The sequence below is a fragment of the Mastigoproctus giganteus genome, chromosome 6 (genome assembly GCF_048544385.1).
Source record: "Mastigoproctus giganteus isolate SK-2022 chromosome 6, ASM4854438v1, whole genome shotgun sequence".
Classification (NCBI taxonomy): domain Eukaryota; kingdom Metazoa; phylum Arthropoda; class Arachnida; order Uropygi; family Thelyphonidae; genus Mastigoproctus; species Mastigoproctus giganteus.
The window spans coordinates 229,525,207-229,543,730 of NC_143580.1; the positions used below are offsets into that span (position 1 = coordinate 229,525,207).

At 36.0% G+C, this 18,524-nt stretch overlaps 1 protein-coding gene across 1 annotated transcript in view; it reads right to left on the bottom strand.

Annotated features, from left to right (window-relative positions):
* Positions 1 to 18,524, bottom strand: part of RyR (Ryanodine receptor) — an 841,404-nt gene that overhangs the window by 48,414 nt on the left and 774,466 nt on the right. The window contains exons 93-95 of the mRNA XM_090376454.1: positions 14,460 to 14,708; positions 9,978 to 10,108; positions 6,035 to 6,077 (exon numbers count right to left, since the gene is read on the bottom strand). Coding sequence (XP_090232580.1) covers positions 6,035 to 6,077; positions 9,978 to 10,108; positions 14,460 to 14,708 — 423 coding nt within the window. The remainder of the gene's footprint in view (positions 1 to 6,034; positions 6,078 to 9,977; positions 10,109 to 14,459; positions 14,709 to 18,524) is intronic.

Genomic DNA, 18,524 nt, shown 5'->3' on the forward strand with positions numbered 1-18,524 from the left:
ACCCAGCACTGAACCCTGAGGAACTCCACTAATAACATTAGTCCATGTTGAGCAGTGTCCATTGATTACCACTCTCTGTCTTCTGTCACTCAACCATCCCTTTATCCATAGCAGCAATTTGCCTCCAATGCCACACTGTTCCAATTTGTGCAGCAGTCTTCCATGTGCAACAGTATCAAAAGCCTTTCTAAGATCCAAATATATAATATCAAAGTTATTCCCTGCATCCAGTTCTTTTGTGACTACATCATAGTATCCAATCAAATTGGTCAGGCAAGACCTGCCCTTAACAAAACCATGCTGTGTCTGAGCTATAACTGAATTCTTGTCTAGATGATCCTGCAGTGCTTCTTTAACCAGTGCCTCCATTAATTTTCCTGGAACAGAAGTTAAGCTAACAGGTCTATAATTACTTGTGTCAGCCTTTGATCCGCCTTTGTGAATTGGGGTTACATTTGCACATCTCCAGTCTATGGGTACCTCCCCTGAGTCCAAAGAACTTCTCATAATTATGGCTAGGGGTTTGCTTACTTCCTTTGCTGCCTCCTTTAATATAACTGGATAGATCCCATCCACCCCGGGTGCCTTTTTTATGTTTATCCTCAACAATTTCTCCTCCACTTTCCTTTCAGTTATTATAAAATCATCTAGCTCACTGCCAAAGTTTACTTCACCTACGACATTCCCCTTCTTGAATAACTCCTCATGTGTGAATGTAGAGGCAAAATACTCATTTAGATTGTTAGCCACCTGAGCAGGATAATCAACTGTTGAACCATCAATATCCAGTGGACCAATCTGATTCATCCCTTTCCTTCTTGAGTTTAAGTAGGTAAAGAACTCTTTTCTGTTTTTCTTTGCATCCTTTGCCAAAGATTTCTCATAATCTGCCTTTGCCTCCCTGATCTCCTTTGTGACTTGGTTACAGACCAACTTATATCTATCATAGGCTTCCATGTCACCCATTAAGTTGTATGTATCCCATGCATTTTTCTTCTCTGCCATATGTCTCATTAGTTCGTCTGACAACCATTTAGGTCTGAACCTTGAACAATATTTCTTGGTTGGTATGTAAAGCCTGGTAGCTTCCAAAATTAGTTCCTTGAATGCTTCCCATTTTGAATTTGTTGTTGGTAACATCATCAGTTGGTCCCACTGTATAGAATTCAAATACTGCCTCAGACCATCATAGTTGCCTTTACGAAAGGAAAAACCCTTCCCTTTACCTCTGATGGTAGTTACCTCCTTGAGTAAATCCCACTTCAGCACACTGTGATCACTGCCACCAAGTGGTTCCTTTATCTGCAGATTCTTAATGCATGAAGAATCACTACTGATAATCAGATCAAGAGTATTGCTCCCTCTAGTTGCCTCCCGAACATGCTGATGTAGAAAACAATCATCCAATAAATCCACAAAAGTCCTGCTAGTGTGCGAGTGACCAAACCACAAATTCCAGTCAATATCTGGGAAATTAAAATCCCCCATTATAAGACTGTCTGATTTACTGGCCCACTCTATTTCCCTGTACAGTACCTTATTATACTCATCAGAGTCATTAGGCCTATAGCACACTCCTACTCTCAATTTTGATTTCCCTATGCTTATGTCACACCAAACTGACTCAACACTGCCCTGTCCATCGATGTCAACTGGCTTCACTTCCTTGGATTTTATGTGTTTCTTAACTAATAGCATAACCCCTCCCCCCCCCTCCCGTCCTGTCTATCCTTCCTATACACATTGTATTCCCCAAATTCCAGTTCTGCATCCCTTATATCTGTGTGACACCACGTCTCTGATATCCCAACAATATCTGCTTTTGATGTTTTGAGCAATACCTCAAATTCATCAAGTTTATTTACCAAGCTCCTAGCATTGGTGTACATGCAAGTATACATGCACCTGTTCTTATTCTTAGCTGCCCTAACACAACCCATGTGTTTACTTGTTAACACATGGGTTGTGTTAACAAGTAAACAAATAAATATCCTGCATCTTGTTTTCCAGGCTGCTGCTCATTTCAATAGAAGCAGTGCAAGAATCACTTCCACCTCTGCCAGTGGCTGCTGTTAATCTATTAGTCCTTGTATCCCCCCAAACTAGCAGTTTTCCGACCCACCTATCACTGCCTCGACAGCATCAGCAAATATTCTTGCACCCTTTCTATTTAAGTGTATCCCATCCCTGTAGAAGCAGTCTCTCCTGTTAACAAGTACAGACCAGGCTGAAAAAAATTCTACCCCTTGAGCCTTGCACAATCTTTCCAGGGCCGAATTGATCGACAAGGCTCTCATCATATACTCCCTCCTATCGTGTCTGGGCAGAATTGCAGACACTTTCAAATTCAGCCCTGCTTCACGGCTTTTTTTCAACAGTGACCTGTACTTATTAAGTAATTCCGCCGGTCTCCTACTCTTTATCCAATTTTTTGCAAATAACTTGGAGTGCAAAAACAAGTGTAAGTACCATTTCATATTTAGAATGTTACTTTTATGGAAAAAATCATGGTAGTGGTCCGCGGGATTCAAAATTTTGAGTTTAGTGGTCCATAACCTATTGCAGCTAATGATCACCTGATGATCTTGGTGGAGATGTTTCTGACATCTCCCTCGTTCAGATTGGCGCTGGTTTGTGCCACTGTCATTCTTCGGTTGACTGAAACAATGTGAGACAGATGTCAATGGATGCGTTCATCCACTACCTTTCTAAGGTCACAGTGCCGTCTACAATGAGATGTTATTCTGGAAATGTTCGTTATACACTCTCCATACTGTCGAACGGGGATTGTGCAATTTCTGTACAACCTCTGTGATAGAGTAACCCATGCATCGGGCACCCCTATCATCCCTCTTTCAAAGTCAGTTAACTCACGACATTTATCCACACTGACAGTGAATTACCGTCTATGTTAATTCAGTGATGTAATGTACCTATATACCTGCCAAGTGGTGGTTTCGTCCATTAGTGAGAGGGATGACAGCATCGCATTGCCCAGGAAGCAGGTATCCCATGAATTCTGTCCTTTCAGTGTATAATGTATTTAGGAAGGACAGGGAAGATAGAAGGGGGGTGGTGGGGGTTATGCTTCTTATCAAAAGCAGCCTGAGCACGATGAAAGCTTTCCAGGATTCATACGTTTCACATGCTAGTATAGAATCTCTATGTTGTGAGATAGTTGGAAGCAAAGGTATAATAACAGTGGGAGTAATCTACAGGCCAGGTTATTGTGAAGATTATGATGAGAGCCTCTACATGCAAATAGAATGGGCAAGTAAGCATCAATGTGCAATTTTATGGGCAATTTCAATTTGCCTCTAATTGATTGGAGCAAATGGGGGACATTTTTAAATCAACTAGATGATTGTTATTTGTATCAACATGTCAGGGAAAGTACCAGGGAAAAGAATATACTAGACTTCACCATCACCCATGAACCAGAAAACATAATAGGGCTGACAGTATAGGAAATGATCACAGAGTTCTATGGTGGACGATGAAGAGCGAGGTAGCAGTAGTTAAAGGCAAAGGAATGGGTTATAATTTCAGGAAAGGAAATTTATTAACAGGATAGATATCTCACAGAGAGCAAATGCAATTGAATTATGGTATACCTTTAAAACATTAATCACAGAAACCTTGAATACTTATATACCATTAAAAAATACTCCATGAGGAAGATTCCAAGTTAGATGAATAAGGAAGTTGCCAGATTACTTGAGCAAAAAAAGATGGCATGGAAAAATTACACAGCAATAAAAAGTACTGAAGCCTATAAAGCAGCTATGCTTTCATCCAGCAAAGTGTAAGATATTACTCCTGGGGAAGAGTAACCCCAAAATAATTTATGCACTTGGTGGATTTGAACTAAAGCAGGTAGTGGAGGAAAGGGACTTTGGGTGTTACGATATGGTCAGACATGAGGTTCTCCAAGCATTGTAGACATGTTTCAAGGAAGGCCCATGGTGTTCTATCGATGATTTATTGAACAATTGCTAGCAGAGATAAGGATGTCATAAATTCCATTACATAAGGCTATTGTTAGACCACAACTGGAATACAAGTATGGAGTATTCAAGTATGGAGACCGCACCTAAAGAAAGAAAGATATTGTGCTTCTTGAAAGGATCCAAAGACAGGTAATTCGCCTGTGAGACGAATTACCTGTCTTTGGAGCAAAAGGGCATCCATATGAGGAAAGACTTCAAATATGTTGGTTGCAAAGCTTGGAGACTAGGCACCTTAGAGGAGACTTGATTGAGGTGTTTAAGGCTCTGAGAGGCATAAATAAAATGAATGAGGCCATGATTTCAAGTTACGGGAGGAGATGTTTAGACTGGATTGCAGAAGTTTTATTTTAGCCAGCGAGTTATAAATTACTGGAATAAATTACCTACACGGGTGTTAGAGGCTAACAGTTTGGGGAAATTAAAAGGTCAGCTGAATAATTACCTATGGGAGGAGGAAAATACATAGGTTGTCTATTACCTTTTCTCTTATTAATTATTTTTTTTTTTTAAAATTTTCTTCTTCTTCTTCTTCTTCTTATTATTATTATTTTATTTTTATTATTATTTATTTTATTTTATTTATTTATTTTTATTTTTTTGGCTGGTGCAGCATAAGCCATAGGCTTCTTTGCACTATGTGGCCATTGCTAATACTAATACTAATATGATGCAAGAAAGCAAGCTTATACAAAAATATAGCATCGGCCAAAAAAAAAAAAAAAAAGAAAAAAACCTTCCCATTTCACCCAGCCATTCACTCCAAAAGTTTGTAGGTTGGTAAGAGCAACCCATATTTTATCATACTGAACAAAGTGTAAAATTAATAGCATTACATTTTAAAAAATACCCATATGTTCAAAAAAACTGAGACTTATAATAATGCGAAATAATTATAATGCTGACATAGAGAGCAACAGCTTTTCCATCACAATAAAGACTTACTTTAATGTTGTTGACTCTACTGAGGGAGACAGGGAATATATTATGCAAAAAGGATAGGTGGAACAGGACCAGGGTATGTTTGTCAGGGGCAAAAGTTGATGACGTTGTAGAACAGATATCATCTTTTAAGGGCATAAAAGGTGATATTGTTGTAAATGGCACAAATGACATTAAGAGTAAGAGCTGCAGATTTACTTAACAAGTACAGGCCAATGTTGAAAAAAGTCGCAAGTGAGGGTTAAAATTGAAAGTAATGGGATTCTTCCACTTGCTCAGATTACGAACCTGAGGGAGCATAAATTCAAATCGAGGAAAGACAGTTGTAGAATGTATGTGCAGAAATATGCCTTTAGCCAGCGGGTGGTTAATTGCTGGAACAAACTTCCATCTGTCATTGTGGAAGTTGATAGCTTAAATAAATTCAAGGAGGAATCAGACAAACTTTTAGAGGGAATGGATGTATGAAATAGGTTTTTTTTTTTTTTTTTGCCAAGCTTGCTTTCTTGCATCACATGCCTCCATACTATTACTATTACTACTATATATAAATACATGAACCAATTATGATGGGGATATGGAAAGTACCTAAAAACAAATTGCAAAATAAGCTAGCACAAAATCCTATGTTAACATATTAAAAATTAAAAATAAAAATTTGGCAAAAAATAATCATTAGCTGATTAAGAAGACTAAGTAATTAAATGATTCATATTGCAGTTAAAATATGTTCTGAATTACTCTAACGTATCTGTAGTACATTAAAAATTTCAACATTGTTTTTTTTACCAAACTTTAAAACATTCATCCTTTCATATAATTTCTTAATCATCTGTAAAAGAATTTTTTAGTAGATTATTTCAAAGAATAGTGATAGTTTACTAGAGTTGTGGGTAAATTACATTCTATAAGATTTGGATTTCTAAAAGTCCCATAGTATAATTCAATTTTAGTTAGATGTGTTAAGAATAAAGGTAATATTTTGGTTGCAAAGTGAAAATTTTGTTCTTCAATTTGCTATTTATCTAATTTTATATCAGTGAAATTAAATAAATTTCTAATAAGAAATTCTTGAAAATACTTACTCTTTTTTTGACAAACTTATCCCAGTAGTTAACAGGAAAAGACCTAGAAAAAGAAAGAAGAAATTGATGTGTATTTCCACCTACAATCTGTCAAGCTCCACTTACTTTTTTCTGACAGAATCCCAATTATTAGTTACCTTAAAGAAAAATTGAGATTTTGTCAGATTTCTACGATTTCTTCTACTTTAAAGGTAGTACTTATGCATATGCCCATTCAACCATTTCTTGTGTAATCTCCTCTATTTTAAAATTTTTCTACCAGCTTTCTGTTGAATTCTTTTGTTACCTGTATCATTATTTCCAACTCTAATAATTATTCAGAACTTTTTTTTTTTTTCTTGGATAAATGACTTCCTCCAGTGTAACTTTTCTAACAGTGAGGTGATTTTTCTTGGTAATTTTAATGTTCACAAGTTCAGGTAGCTTCGATTTTTTTTGCATGAGCCCAGCTTGCAAAGACAATGAGCCTTTTGCTATTACTTTTCACTTATGGCATCACACAATTGTTCATTTACCTATTAGAATACCTGATGCTCCTAAACACACCTAACACTTTTGATTATTATTTTTATTTTTATTTTTTTTGAGAGAGAGCCTGGTATTTTGCCTTTATTAATATTAATACCGAACAGAACAACATGTTAAATATTTTAGTATTAAAATAAATTACTATTCCTAATATGGTCGTGATTTTTGATCATCCAGTTTCCATTCTTGTATAATTTTGCTTCGCAACCTAATTAAATTCTGCTCTTTGTAGTCCAAATAAGCAGGGCTGACTAGTCATTTTTATTGTCTATTGGCTGAAAGTATCATGTATTTTGTGGAATAACAAAAGATAAAACCAGCAATGTCCTAGGCAACTTTCCTGCAAGTAAACTACAAAGCCACAATTGGTCCTATAAAACAAAAGAGGGATGACAAGAAAAGTTTAACAGAAGTTGCTTAAGTAAATGAATTTTATAACAAAAAAAAGTCAATATCACTTTATTGCAATCTCATGGAGAGAGAAATCCAGTTAAAAACTGATTACGCATGCTCCCCAGCTTATGTAATACTCGACTTATGGAAATTCGATTTTACACAAGTTTTTGCTGGCCGGTGCAACTTAAAAAAATCGTGGAAACATATTTTGCATCCCATAGGAATAAATGGAGGTATCATGAAAATATCGTAATGTGAACCCAATAACACATTGTTTTTTTGGGTAATTCATTCCAAGACCTCGAAAGTTGAAATTTTTGCTATATAACTAAGCTATTTATCTCTCTAAAAGGTAATTTTTTTAATGGAACTTGCACTACACTTTCATTGTTATCATGTTCCATTATAAGAATCAATTTTGAATGCCTTTGTGATATTTTTTTAAAACACATTTCTGGAGGTCACTATCATAAAACAATAAAAATAATTTGCACTTTCCAGTTTTTTATTGGACTTTTTTGTTAGTGCAATCTATTATAAATGGATAGTAAACTCGATCTTATTGCATTTGCGATAATACCAATAACTGAAATTCTGTGGGTTTTTATGTTACAATATTATAGTGAAATTAGTTCCCTTCACTGAAATCTTCAATCATATAAAAAACATAAATAAATTTTCAGAATATTCTCTTCATTCCTATTTACTTATTACAATGGTGAAGGGAAAGGGACCAATGGAAAGTGCAAGTGCTGGCAGTGCTAGGAAACAAAACAAAATTGATTTAGAAACGAAGATGATTAATTAAGAAGTATGAAGCAAGACAAAGTTTGTCATCTATTGCACGGAATTAGGTCTCGCTGCTTCATGCTTATCAGAAGGAGAGTTAATTTTGGCAATGATGCTCAAAAGGTTACACTTGCTGATGTTATGTCTGTCTCCTCTCTATTTCTGTAATTTTTTACACTTTTTTAATTTTTCCTGTGCATGAGATTAAAAAAATTGAATAAATAATTCTATTTACATGTTCATTGAACATTTCTTTTTTGTCTCAATCAAATTCAGCACGCACAGTTGCAAGTGCTGCATAAGCATTTAGGGAAATTCCGACTTACGTAAATTCAACTTAAGTAGAGTTCCATGGAATGCAACCCTTATGTAAGTCAGGGAGTGGCTGTATTTGTATTTCTTAATGGGATAATTCGTGCCAATTTTTAATTGGCACAAATTATCCCAACTTAAAATTAAATGTAAATTTAAGTTATTGGCACAACTTAAATAGCAATTTTTCACTAACTGGCATTTTTGACTTTTCTGCATTTCAAACTTTACATGAACTTTCTGTTATAAAAATATGGATGATAATATAGGGAAAGTCAAAAGTAGCCCCACATATTTGGTGCTTTATAACTTTTTATTATGTTTACATAGAAGAAATATACTGGGAACCAAATAATGCAAACCCAAAGTTGCAGTGGGAGTAACAGTTATATTTTGATATCACTTACAGAAGGCCTCCATAGCCAAATGGTCAGGAGCAGGAGTGCAATAGCATACGCTCTTTGAATAGACTGGGGTTCAAGCCCCTGACTGCTAAATACAGTTGATCTGCCAACCCACACTGGACCAGCATGGCAGATTATGGTCCACTTCTCTCAACATGAATTGTTGAGGAGACTTCCATCCTGCAGTGGATTGATAATGGCTGCTGGATACTTTTTTTTTTTTTTATTACAGCATTAATGTGTCACACATCCCAATGATAATCTCCTTGAGAGATGCATTGTATTTTCTGGTGTAACTGTGTCAATCACTGCAGTGCTTCTTCTCTTCAAGTCATTCACAGTTAGCAAGAGGAACAGATCTTGTACATTTGATCCCCACAAAAGGAAGTCCAAATGGCACAGGACAACAAGCTGTTCACAGCATTGGACCTACATGCTCCATCCATCAAACCAGAAAGTGGAGATCCTTGAACATCCTTACAGATGTGGAGGGGGGCATCTTGTTGGAAGAGTGCATTGTTGCTGAAATCTCCCCAAGCAATTTGCAGGATCAGATAATTCTTTAGCATGTCTCTATACATGGGACTGGTGATTGTTCTTTCTGCAAAGTAAAATAAACCATACACCTTTCTGTACCTTGTAGCACAAAACACATTGGGTTATTTCCTTTTCCACATCACATCATGTGTGTTCACTCTGCAACTGGTACTATCATTAAACACAAAATATTTAAGTTCTGAAGAACTGCCATCTTAGTAAACATACTTACAATGTATAGCATCTAATTTTGTGATCAGCTGTAGTAGCTTGTACCATCTGCAACTTGTATGGTTTCAGTGGCAACCACATACGAGATATACTCCACTGTTTTTTCTGACACATCAAGTTTTATGATGGTCCAATATATTGATTTTCATGGACTGTGAATGAAATGCCTTCTCACTTCCTGCCTGCCAGTATTTTTATCATGGCACACATAATATTCAGGTAGTTACAAAAGTCTTATGCCAACTGTAGATTGATTGAATATTGCTTGGTGGCATTTTACCAGACTTCGTACAAAATTTCTGCTTAACTTTAATCACAGATTTCATTTTTTTCCATCCAAAAAAAATGCATTGTGCTTTTTCTTCACCAGCATATGTTGCCATTTCTGTTTATTTTAGTTTTGTCCATATAGCAGTGCTGCACAGGTGGCTACTTCAGCAATTGCTAACATATGAGAATGAAAACACTGACTGACTCTATCTACTTTTACCAAAGTTAGCATATATTGACTGTAGCAAACATACAAACTTTTAAAGTTGTGAAGCTGATATTGACTTGCTCTGTATATTTTCCAATATTAAAATATTGATAATATATATATTAATATACCATCTGTATTTTAACTGTCTGTAATTTGAACATGATAAAAATTAAAGATTCAAAACAAGAGATTGTCCATATATTAGGGGTAAGAGGGAAAATGAAAGGGAAAGAGTTAAAAATAATAAAAAATATCAATTACACACCTTGCACTAATAACCAATTTGTCCCAATGCCCATGAATGTCATCTTCAGCAGGTTCTTCAGAGATATAAAGACCATCAAATTCTAATGCTCGTGCAATTTCTTTTTCTCGTTTGAAGATAGCCAGTGGGACCTAAATGATTAACAGGAAAATTAAAACTGGTAGTATTTCTGTTACTTTCTGATTGCATGTTTTTGAAGCACTTTCTATTTGCTAATCATTTATTAATACTGATATTACCAAGGTAAAATTTATTGGTATTTAAATGTACATTTAAATTTAATAATTAAAAGAAAAATCCTATAAACTACAAAGCTTATTTAGGACCTACAAACATCAAGGCTCATAGCAGGAATTAAATGGGAAATACTTTTATCTGGTTTAATCTAAAGTAATCATCGAAAAGTTACAGAATTATAGACCTATATTCAGTTCTGGAAATGAGGCTATTTGGTTGAGGTCACTCATTTACTTGCTTGTAATTTCATTACTTTTTTTGTTTTTGTGTGTGTGTGTGTTTTTTTTTTTTTAATCTTAACAAGCATTGTTAAGATAAATTATTCTTAACAATGCTTGTTAAGAATTAATTAAGGCACTTAAAATTATTCTTTTACTAAAGATTAATTAAATTGTTAATCTTTAGTAAAAGAATAATTTTAAGTGCCTTAATTAAGCAGATTGTTTATCCTTGTAGTTTTCTAAATATTTAGGAAGTTAAACAAAAAACTATAGTCTACCATGGCAAACACATATATTGGAACATAGCTGTGGAAGGAAGTTTGTAAACAGAATTGTGCATAAGTATAATTCTTGAATATTTTCTTTTGTGAAGTGCTATGGGTATACACCCATAGCACCTCACCAAGTAAAATGTAGTGTTTTATAAATTTGATGTAATACATATATTGCTATAGGAGCTGGAAATAGCATAGTGCTATTATTATAGTAACTAGTGCATAACCCCAGGGGCTCACATCTGGTGAGTATGGGCTTGGCACACCCAGGGTCCTGAGCTGGATATCATTATTCTTCTCTTTCTTGGTGATTCCTCTCTCTCTCTCTCTCTCTCTCTCTCTCTCTCTCTCTCTCTCTCAGGGTAACTCGGGAATTTTTTTTTTTTTTTTTGGGTGGTGCAGCATAAGCCTCAGGCTTCCTTGCACCATATGGCTAATAATAATAATAATAATCACATAGCACATAGCATTACTGGTAGTTTAGTACTGTATGACAAATTAAACTTTTTTAACTGAAATTATGCCTGAGACTAGAGTAGTGAGGATACCTTGGTTCAGGGAGGTGGTTCTCCTATGAGTCAAAACGTTATTGCATGTATTGCATGTGATATGTAATGCAGACCTGATTGTAGCTGGACCTAATGACATAGGAGTTGCCTTTGTGTGTTCTAGATGGAGGGGGGGGGAGAGAGAATAAATGAGGAAATTAAGTGGAAGTTTAGCATTTTGCTTGATGAATTTGAGTGCTTGAACGAAAGGGTCATTATTGCTCTGTCTGAAAGGAATTAAATCAGGGTACTCAGCAAGCAGTCAGTTGCCCAGTGGTCTACTCTTATCCAGTGGTCTACTCTTATGCCGAGGGATTGCCATGAGCAGGATGTGCTGCTCTCACAGAAGGTAGCTATTCTTGGTGATGCTATTGTCAGGGAAGTGTTGTCGAATGGGAATGAGAATAGCAATGTGCAAGTGAAGTTTTTATGGCTCCAGCAAACCTAAGTTTTTCTTAAATTTTTTGCCATTTTATTGACTTAATTGGCATATTAATTTATCTTCTAGAAGTAGCTTTATAGTCTTAGTAACATTACTTAGTTTATTTTGAATTTAGATAGAGATTTTGTAGGTTATTACTTAGTATAGGCAGAACATTGTACTGTTCAAAACTTGCCGTCATAGTATAATAGTATAATAGATCAATCTGTTATAGTATAATAGATCAGTATGGAATAGCGTAATGTATATCTTGAACTTGATAGCATAAGATACAATGTAAAACTAAGTAGTACATGGCACTGTATTAGGAATCTGTTAGCTTAGTGTAGTATTGCCAATTAATAAATTAAATTTATAAATCTTATTAATTTTTATTGTTAATTCAATTGTATTTAAATGGAAATCATGCCCCAGACTAGAGCAGCAAAACAACATGCACAAAGTAGTGATGGTTCTGGGGGGGGGGGGACCGAAAGGGGCAATTCTCCAATGCATAACAGCTAAAAAAATGTGCAAAATGTAAAATGTTTGTGGACATTTCTGGAACAGGACAAGATCCAGCCACAGAGGATGTCTTTGTGTATGCTAGGTGCAGAAAGTGTCAAGAAATTAGGTGGCAACTCAGTGTTCTGATGGACATCTATGAGAGTTTGAAGAATCAGGTAGATGCTCTGGGGGAGGGCCTGTCAAACTCTCAGCTACTCACATCAACACCAGAGCTCATTCTTGTGCATCAGGCAACACAGCACCAATCTTTAGAGCAGACTGCACTTGTCCCACAGGAGTTAGTTATTGTCGGTGACTCAATTGTCAAGGAAACAGGAAATATATTGTGCAAAAAAGATAGGTGAAATAGTACCAGGGTATGTCTGCCAGGGGCAAAAGATAATGACGGTGTAGAGCAGATATCATCATTTAAGGGCACAAAAGTGATATTCTTATACAAGTTGACACTAATGACATCAAGTGTAGGAGATCTGCAGATTTAATTAACAAGTACAGATCAATATTTAAAAAAGTGGCAAGTTAAGGTTAAATTTGAAAGTGTCTGCAATTCTGCCCAGACACGATAGGAGGGGGTATATGATGAGAGCCTTGCCAATCAATTCGGCCCTGGAGAGATTGTGCAAGGCTCACGGGGTAGAATTTTTTTCAGCGTGGTCTATGCTTGCTAACAGGAGAGACTGTTCTACAGGGATGGGATACACTTAAATAGAAAGGGTGCAAGAATATTTGCTTATGCTATCGAGGCAGTGTTAGGTGGGTTGGAAAACTGCTAGTTTGGGGGGGAGATTCACAGACTAAAAGGTAAAAAGTAGCCATAGGTAGAGGTGGAAGTGATTCTTGCACTGGTTCTATTGTAATGAGCAGCAGCCTAGAGAGCAAGTTGCTGGGGATTTCAAGAGCTATTGGGAGTCATCATGGAACAAGTAAATATGGACTGTGTTAGGGTAACTAAGAGTAAGAACAAGTGCATGTATACTTGCATGTACACTAATACTAGAAGTATACTAAATAAAATTGATGAATTTGAAGTGCTGATCAAGACATCAAAGGTAGATATTATTGGGATATCAGAGACATGGTGTCACACAGGTATAAGTAGTGCAGAATTGGAATTTGGGGAGTACAATGTGTACAGAAAGGACAGACAGGGTAGGAAGGGAGGTAGGGTTATGCTGTTAGTTCCGAAACACATAAAATCTAAGGAAGTGCATCCAGTTGACACGGGTGGACAGTGCAATGTTGAGTCTGTTTGGTGTGACATGAACACTGGGAATGAGAAAATGAGAGTAGTACTATGTTATAAGCCTAATGATGCTGATGAGTACAATGAACAGTTGTGTAGACAAATAGAATGGTCCAGTAAATCAGAATGTCTTGTAATGGGTGATTTTAACTTCCCAGATATTGACTGAAACTTGTGGGATGGTCACTCGTACACTAGCAAGACTTTTGGGGATTTATTGGAGGTTTGTTTTCTACAGAAAAACATGTTAGATATAAATTATCAAGCGACTCAGAAGCCTATGGCAGATATAAGCCAGTCTGTAATCAGGTCACAAAGGAGGTTAGGCAGGCAAAGGCAGATTATGAGAAATCTTTGGCAAAGGATGCTAAGAAAAACAGCAAGGATTTCTTTACTTATATAAACTCTAAAAGGAAGGGGATGAATGTGATTGGCCCACTTGATATTGATGGTTCGACTGTTGATGATCCTGCTCATATAGCAAACAACTGAATGAGTATTTTGCATCTACATTCACACATGAAAAGTTATTAAGGTTTGAAAATGGCAGAAGGTTATCAAATTGTAGCAGGGTGCTTAATGATTTTGTAATAACTGAGAGCAAAGTGGAGGAGAAATTGTTGAAGTTAAACATAAGAAAGGCATTTAGGGGTGGATGGGATCTATCCAGTTATATTAAAGGAGGCGGCAAAGCAACTAAGCATACCCTTAGCCATAATTATGAGAGCATCCTTGCTCCCAGTTGAGGTTCCCACGGACTGGAGAAGTGCAAATGTATCCCCAATTCACAAAGGGGGATCGAAGGGTGACACAAGTAATTACAGATCAGTTAAACTTCTGTTCATATACATGTTCAGCATCTGTATAGTACTTATTTTGCTTTTACTATAATAACTATATATATATATATATATATATATATATATATATGGAAAATTTGAAATTCTATTATATTAATTTTGCTGTAAAATTAAAACAATGATTTACAGAGAGAGAGAGGTTTACTTGCCTTCAGGTGGTAGTAAGCAATTAGCATACAAAATGAGACCAGTGAATGGAGTAGAGCAAGCATTCGCAGTATTGGTTCAAAGTAAAAAAATCTATCTTCCATCACAACCCATTCTTCCAGATCTTCATCTTCATCACCCAGAATACCAGAATCATCAATGTCATCAGTAAAGTTGCCCATTACATTATCAGCCTCATCTCCACCATTTTCTTCTTCTTCATCATCCATATCACCATCAGCACTTGTTACCTATTAATAAAAAAATTTTAAATACTCATCTTACAAACATATTTATCAACTTTAGAGAGAAGCTTATTTGGCAGAATATGATAAATGGGATAATCATCCACCCATAATCACCAAGTATTTTTCCATAGAGAACAATACAACAGTCATGAAAATAAAAATTGCAAAAACAATGTAACATGCTCACTTATACAAAAACTGATGATAATCATGTCATATTATTGATTGAAGTCTCTTAGCAACTATGATTACCTAATTGATACCATTGGTGTTATTTGTAAACAATAAATTTTCAAGATGGTGACCCCTTGCAGTCATACACCAAGGTAGAGCTGTGACCTGTAATACAAGTTTTGAATGCAGAAGGAATAAAATTTGCTGAAATTAACCACAGAACTCTGGCACAGAATGGTGAAGCATGTTAATAAAAAGTATACAAGTGGACGAATAATTTTCTGATCAGTACTGAAAGAATTGAGGATTCTCTTCACAACCAGGGCAAGCATATCATGTCATGATACCAGAAGTCATAGTGACAGTGGAGGAATTCATATGAGGGAAATGTTGCATTACTATTGAAGAAATTATCACTGTGGTGAAGCATGTCAATAAAATGTCTACAAGTTTACTTGTTAATGATAGCATGTGTAGACATGCTATCATTAACAAGAAATTTCGCTTTTACCAAAACTGAAGGAACAATGAAAGAAAGCAGTCATGAAAGTCTGGAGTGATAGCATATTGGTTCACCTCAACTGAAGAAAGTCTGTATCCAAGCATTAGCTGAGAAAGTGTTACTCATTGTATTCTGGGATCATAAGGGGAGGAGAGAGAGAGAGAGAGAGAGAGAGAGAGAGAGAGAGAGAGAGAGAGAGAGCAGTGACAAATAATAAATACTGCAATGTGCTTCTGAACCAGTTCAAGCCAGCAATCTGAAAGAAATATGGTTTGCTGCCATCAGTGTGTGCCTGCAGCCTGATAATGCCTGTTCACCACCATCTATTCTATGGTGAATCGGGCACAAGCAATAAAATTTGAGATATTACCCCATCCTCCACATTCAACTAGGATGAGCTCCATGTGGTTATCATCTTTTTTTGTCCATTAAAAGACACACTATGAGGATGTCACTTCTCATGAGATGAAGATGTCAAGATGGCAGTGCACAAATGACTTCAACAATACCAACCACAAAATGTTTCCTCTAGAAGAATTCAATGTTAGCACAGCACTGGAGGAAGTGTGTTAAACATAACTGGGACTACATTGAAGATTGATTTGCACATTTTCTTATTGTTTGTGAAATGTAACTTTTAGTTATGAATCTTGCTGGTATCATAGTATTGACATTGGTATTGACATTTTTGATTGTTTGGTGCATAAACAATTTTGGTTACAGCATGCTATTTCCTGCGATCTTTATGATGTGTATTATGTCTGTACAAGTATGTGTTCAGAGGCCAATGTATATCTTGTACATGTTGAAAAATCTGGAATAACTTTGAATAAGTTCTGCCACCTGAGATTAACACAATTTCAGATGACAAGGCCTTTACAAATTTCTCCAGTCTCTGATTTGAACTCCAAACTCTCCAAGCAAGTAACAAGTATTAGTTGCTGATGGCACCAGGGGATTCCCCCAGCTCCACTTCAAGTAACAAGTGGTAAACCCACTATATTGTCATGGAGGTCCTGATATTTGACACATATTTGTTGTTTCTAGACAACAAATAATGACTTCTCAGTGGCGCAGAATGAAATAGGGAACTTTCCAAATTGGTGGATGGGACAAGGTGCTTCAGTTTTATGGTCATTATGATCCCCAGACTTCATTATCACTGGATTTTTTTCCCTGGTTAAGGATCTTACCCAGAGGAAAAAAATCATACTTATTAGACTATAGTGACAAATTTATATGAATTGAAGAATGGAATCAGGTGTTACATTATGAGTTACTCATCATGTTATGCCTGATACATTAGAGTGGGTGGGTGGGTGGGTGGGGGAAGAAATTTACTTTCACTAAGACAAATTGCCACATGACTGGTGGTACTCACACTGAGATATTATAGTCACCAATAAAGTTACATTATGAGTTACTCATCATGTTATGCCTGATACATTAGAGTGGGTGGGTGGGTGGGGGAAGAAATTGACTTTCACTAAGACAAATTGCCACATGACTGGTGGTACTCATACTGAGATATTATAGTCACCAATAAAAACTTCAAAACCATGACTTTCATTCAGTTCATGGTAAGTTTTACTTAGTTGAGATATATAAAGTTTCTTGCAAAGTTGTGAATTGGTATAATTTGTTATAAGTAGTGTTATATTTTACTATAAATAGTGACATAGCAGAAATTGATATGGCAGCACCTAGATGTGAGTGTTCCCCTGATGATGGATTGTACATGGTGGTTCCATATCATGGCCACCACAATCTCCTGATCCTAATTATTTTGACTTCTTTCTTTGGAAAAAAAAAATCTAAAGGAATTAGGGTGTTACCATGCCAGTTAAAAGCACAGTGGACCTGATAGCCATGGTACACGCTGCCATCACTACTTATGAACATAACCCCAGGGGCTCTCATCTGGTGAGTATGGGCTTGGCACACCCATGGTCCTGAGCTGGATATGATCATTCTTCTCTTTCTTGGTGATTCCCTTTTACTTCTGACTCTTGTTTTCTCTCTCTTTCTCTCAGGGTAATTCAGAAATTTTTTTTTTTTTTGGCTGGTGCAGCATAAGCCTCAGGCTTCCTTGCACTATATGGCTAATAATAATATTCATAATAATAATAATAATAATAAGTATACCTCAGTGGATTGAGGCCTACTGTGCAATGCAGGGTGGCAGTTTTGAACAATTACTACTGTATATGATGGAATGAACAACAATGGTCTTGTATGTTATGCACTATTTGTCATATTATAGTTTGATGTACGAATGTCTGAGGGCTTAACCTTATATGGTGCTTTGTTAAATTATCCAACAATTAAATTTATTCTTACTCTATGCCTTGTCCATGGTTACGCTCCCTTTTATACTCATGAGCATGGCTATACTGGATGTAACATCATGAACACTGCTTGCCACTTTTCTCCAAATGTGGCCTCACAGAGCAGTACTGTATATTCCATTTGCAGCAGTCCTCCAATGGAAATTGTTTCATGGTGTGCTTATGTGTAATTTTTCTGATATTCTGTATATATATTGAACATATGAGGCTGCAGTTTTAATTTTCGGGTCTATTATTTTGGTGGATTTTTTGCACTTTGGCCATAGTGCAAAAGTTCACACAGTATGCTAGTTTATATTGTCTTTGTTTTTTATTATTATGTATTATGTTTGTATAAGAGTGTGTTCAGAGGCTGACATTTATATTGTGTGGGCTTAAAAAACCAGAATAACTTGGGGGGGGGGGGGGAATTACTCCCTCCACCAGAGACAGCAGCTCCTCCTCAAGTAATTCAACCCCATTCCCCCAACCAACCATGGTAATATAGTCCTGGCTGAAAAGATTGTTTCGGTGAAAAAATTGTAAAGGTAAGCCTGCATCTGTAAGTTTATATTTACGAGACTAGAAATTTTTTGTTTAGGCTGTTATGTAGAATAAATGCAATCTATAACTATTTAACTATATAACTATTTATCTAGTATATATAACATGGAAAGATCAGTATACAATAACATGAATACTCTCTGAATTTGATTACTTATGTGTTTTTTCTATAAAAAGAAAATTGTTTGAAATTTGTGAAAACTAAGAATTTTATTATGTAACTTTGAATTTTAAAATATATCACAGAGAGTA